General features: G+C 37.3%; 1 protein-coding gene across 1 annotated transcript; it reads right to left on the minus strand.

The window, feature by feature from the left end:
• Window positions 1-286: 286 nt before the first annotated feature.
• On the minus strand, window positions 287-2,113 carry LOC111052970. Its single transcript, XM_039427706.1, has 2 exons — window positions 1,923-2,113; window positions 287-998 (listed from the first exon to the last, which is right to left on the minus strand). The coding sequence occupies exons 1-2, from the start codon at window positions 2,097-2,099 to the stop codon at window positions 642-644; spliced, it is 534 nt and encodes a 177-aa protein (XP_039283640.1). The 5' UTR covers window positions 2,100-2,113; the 3' UTR covers window positions 287-641.
• Between the last annotated feature and the right edge of the window lie 3,097 nt (window positions 2,114-5,210).

Raw genomic sequence — 5,210 nt, forward strand, 5'->3', positions numbered from 1 at the left:
CTGAACTCAAGATTCCTTTACCCCGTTTCCTCGAACTCTGCTTTTTTCTCCTACATACCATTTTTCATTACCTTTCAACTCAATGGTTGAACATTAACTGAGGTTAATTAATTAATCAATACATCAACTTGATTTGGTTTAATGTTCAACCAATGAGTTGGAAGTGAATTCATATTTCTACATCTAATGCTATACTGTCAGATTGAAGTGATACATTGCTTGAATGATAAGAATATTATTTCAAATCTGAAAAGGTGAATGTGATTTGAAAAGGGAAGAAATGATGCTGGCCCACCCACATCTGTGGGAGCACGAGAAGGAGGGGGCGAGAAGCTGCCAGCGCTTGCCTGCACAGCTGTGTGCCTCTAGCGGTAAGTCTACTGAGCATGCTCACAACAAACTATAAAAGACCTGCTCACCTTATTTAAATTATCATTCACAACAGAGCAGCTGAAGCATTTCTTCTTCTTCTGTGTGATATTCATTACAAACTTATCAACATCGTCAACAACAACAGGTAAGAATTGAAAACAATTTTTTATCAAATATACACACATTTTATTGATCTATTCATCTAGTCACATACATCTATACAATTCGTTACACATAAGTGTCCAAATTGTATACAGATATAAAAATTGTTAAGCTTTAACAATTTTTATATCTGTCCAATTTGGGCACTTATGCGTAACTACTAACACATAATTTTTACACGTTTCATTGAATTCCCGAATTTTTCCCGCATCAATGCAGGAAGCAAATCTTTGAGGTAGATACACCTCGCATTTGCTTCCTGCATTGATTATTTTCAAAATTATGCGTCGGCCATGCTGGTTCGTGTGCTCCCTCGCGGACACGATGCGGTATGGTTGATCCTCCTCTAACTCGCGCAAGGGGACCCATGGCTTGGGTAGTGGTTTGTTAATGAGTTCTACAAACCCCAATTCAGCCTCCTTTATTAAGGGTACGAGAGAGGAGTCCTCATCCAGCATACGTTTCTGTTGAAAAATATTTGATTAGTGTCTTATTTGTTTCAGATCTCTACATCAGATTATCATCGAATTCTCTGCATAAAGTGAGTAATATCAGTTATTGAAATATCATTGTTGCATGATCGAGTACTTTTAACAATAATAATAATATCTAAGCAGTTCAAATAATATTTCCTTAGCATCAATTCGGTTCGTAATTTCCTTTACATTCCAAGCACTTCAAATAATATTGGTGACATTTATGCATGAGTGGCTACTTTAAATAATAATATCTAAGCAGTTCAAATAATATTTCTTAGCATCAATTCGGTTCGTATTTCCTTTACATTCCAAGCACTTCAAATAATATTGGTGACATTTATGCATGAGTGGCTACTTTAAATAATAATAATATCTAAGCAGTTCAAATAATATTTCCTTAGCATCAATTCGGTTCGTAATTTCCTTTACATTCCAAGCACTTCAAATAATATTGGTAACAATGTTGCATGATTGGCTACTTTAAATAATAATAATATCTAAGCAGTTCAAATAATATTTCCTTAGCATCAATTCGGTTCGTAATTTCCTTTACATTCCAAGCACTTCAAATAATATTGGTAACAATGTTGCATGATTGGCTACTTTAAATAATAATAATATCTAAGCAGTTCAAATAATATTTCCTTAGCATCAATTCGGTTCGTAATTTCCTTTACATTCCAAGCACTTCAAATAATATTGGTGACATTTATGCATGATTGAATACTTCAAACGATAATATCTCATAATACCATTTCTAATCAGTTCGAGGAAATATTGCTTGCATTCTAATCAGTTCAAATAATATTCAGATCAAATAATCAAAGACTCGTATGTGCACAGATTTTTTATCAATCACAGAAAAAAAATCTGTGCATACACAAGTTAATAATATTTGTTGAAACTAACCTTTGATTGAGGGAGCACGCTATCCTCTTCGCCGCTGACTTCACCCTCCTCGAAGTCGAGTTTCCTCTTCGCCTGCCTCTGCCTGATGTTGTTCGACAGCGTTGTCAACACAGCACGCCGCGGAGCCCACGTAGCTGCTGGACGCAAGCGTTGGATGGGGCTGTCCGGAATCACCATCTCGCCCCCTGGTGATGTCGGACGGTGTGGAGAGGGTGCAGTGGAGGCAGGAGCGGAGGCGGCAGCAGCAGCAGAAGAGCTGGCACAGGACTCGGCAGCTTTGCGCTGCCAGTAGTTTAGCACATGCTGCGGAGGCGGGCTATCCGGCAGGATAAAGGACGGCGAACTCATCTCGTGTGTGTGTGAAGTCTCTGTTGTCTCTGATGTAAATGGTGATTTTCCTCTCATCGCTCGTGTTTATATAGCATTCGTTTCTCTCTCTGTTCCAGACACGTGCGAGCGAGAGCGTGCCACAAGGCGAAAAAAATTCGAATTTCTCCCCCAACAACAACACGTGCTCCCAGATCGTTATCAGATTGTAAGTATGCCACACACGATCATTTTTCGAATAGCATCCATGTGTTAGAAGACGAAAAAAAAAAATCTCGTCTAGAACTTAGCATGAGACATTGCTAGAAATCCCCAATAAAACCCATGATTCTAATTTTAATTCAAATCAATGTTAGATCCTTCAACATCAAAGTAAGAGCATCTCATTTTTCAAACATGAATCTTGTCAGCGTTTTCTATCATCAATATGACATTTTAATATTTTAACTGTAGCAAAGTTGTTGCATTTCATTTATTTACAATATTGCACACATACTTGATTTTGATCTTTCTTTGTCAATCCTGTTCTAAGCCTGTCTCATCTGCAGAATCTCGAAAAAAATTCCAGATAACTTGATTTAATTGTTCTTCTGTTAAATGAGCATTGTTTTCTATTATAACTTTTTTAATTTTATCGATAGAGTCTTTAAGATGGGCGCACGGACATCTCCACGAATCGGGGAAGTCACCATCGCCCCAGAATTTATCATATGATGAACCGTATAAATCACAAACAAGAATATGATTATAGTTATCACTATGCCAAACTCCTAATTTTTCATAGTCTCTCACAAAAGTTAAATATTGTAGATTTGTCCATCCTTTTTCTGCTAACTGTGCCAATATATCTAGGTGCGTGTCCAAGAGTTCACTTAATTTATATTGATATCTCATTTTTTCTAAAGGAACAGAATGGTATTCACTTAATTGATTAAAATGTCTATCTATAATGAATTGAACGAACAAATCTGAAGACTTGTTCTCCACACCAAACACATTATCCATCTCAGTACACTAGCTTGATGTTGTATCAGCAAAGAGAAGATCACAACTAACAGAGTACCTTGCTCCAGCTTATTATTATTATTATGAAAAGCACACTCTAGCGATAATTTATTGTACTTTATAGCACTCTATTTCTAATAAATATTTCACACCATAGGGGAATAGCATTCTCGATTCAGTTATTAAATATTTCACAACATAGAGGAATAGCATTCTCGATTCAGTTATTAAATATTTCATTGTTTTCACAGCATTTTCTCACCTCTCAACTCGAGTTCCGAACCTCATAACCAGTTGAGCTCTCGTCGAGACAACACAGCTGAGAGGAATCAAAGGACGGTCACCTGAGAGGAATCAATCATAGCATAATCATCTACACCTGTATCCTGCTATCTACACCTGTATCCTGCTATCTACACTCGAGGAGATTCACGCAGCATCAAGCACTACATGTAAGTACATTTTTACTTTGATTTTATCCTCTGAGGAGGAAAATAGTCCTCCGAGGAGAGGTTTTCTCCTCCGATGACTATTTTCTCCTCCGAGGACAGGTTTTCTCCTCCGACGACTATTTTCTCCTCCGAGGACAGGTTTTCTCCTGGAGGAGAAAAAACCTTCTACAATATACTGCATGCATGCGATTTATCTTTAGAATATGCTATATCCGGAACATCCAAGCCCCGCTCTTCTTTCTCACACTCATCGTATAAACAAAACGGTAAATGAATTACTTTTTCAGTTGGTTCACCGATAATATATTTACAATAGACACATTGCAGATAGAATGGATTTTTATGTAAGAAATAACCATTTCTCGCAAAATACTCTGCTTTATTGCGTAATGATTTACAAAAGTCACAATGTAGATGGTGTGGAGGTAGTTTTTCAAAGTACTCTCCTTGGACGGATGAATCTTCTACACAATTAAAAGTTGAATATCTTTCTTCATATTCTCGTAGAATATTATTATCGTAATTCTCCTCTTCAATTGTTATATTATCTTTCCTTCTACAGTTTGGACTGTACCTTGCATGTTCTATTGCTGGTATGTCACTTTCTTCCCATTTTCCCAAATAAATTGAACAAAATACACATCGCACAATGTCTGGTGGAGATGAGAATATAAATCCCTCTTTCGCCATGTTTTCCGCGGACAAATGCGGAGAAGATTTCAACCATCTTTTATCAAAAGATAATAATCTTAATCTTTCATGCAACATTATGTGATCTTGAGATATCATTTTCACACACCCTTCTTCTACCAATGACAATTCACAACTAAACATGTTGTTGTACTCTATCTCATCCTGATCGTTTTGTTTTTCAGAATCATGCCGAGGGAACGCAGACTACGTGGTATCAATTCCGCAGCAGCCCGCCATCGCATCAGCCTCGATGAGGAGGATATCGACATCACCAGCGTGCTCGAGAGCTCGAAACGTCGAGTTTTCGATATAATTAGGGAACATGCCGCACGCTATGATGGGAATGTAAAATGGTTCATCGTCCTCAACGTTTTGCTGTATAATTAGTGGTGATGGATGACAAGCAGGTTGGTGACTCTGTCTCATCTCTAATAAATCTACATAGTTACTCCAACATAGCACTAAATGTGCTTGAGAACTATGAAGAGTTTAATGAGCATTTCATGTTAGCTGTGAGAAAAATCCTCTCATCTTTTGAAAATTTTGTAAGACACGGGAGTGGATGGGTGCTAAAGAAAATTGAATCACTGGATGTGAACGTGATTAAATTAATCCTATATACACATCCAGTTTCATTCAGACACCCCAGTTTTTGAAAAACAAAAATTGTATTATAAATGTGAAAAATCTCTCTGACGAAAAATGCTTTTTATGGTCAGTGCTCGCGTATTTCCATCAGAAGCCAAAGGACTCACACCTGACTGTAAAGTATTTGAGCAAGTTTGCTCACACACTTAATACGCGAGGTGTA

The sequence above is a fragment of the Nilaparvata lugens genome, chromosome 5 (assembly GCF_014356525.2).
Source record: "Nilaparvata lugens isolate BPH chromosome 5, ASM1435652v1, whole genome shotgun sequence".
Classification (NCBI taxonomy): domain Eukaryota; kingdom Metazoa; phylum Arthropoda; class Insecta; order Hemiptera; family Delphacidae; genus Nilaparvata; species Nilaparvata lugens.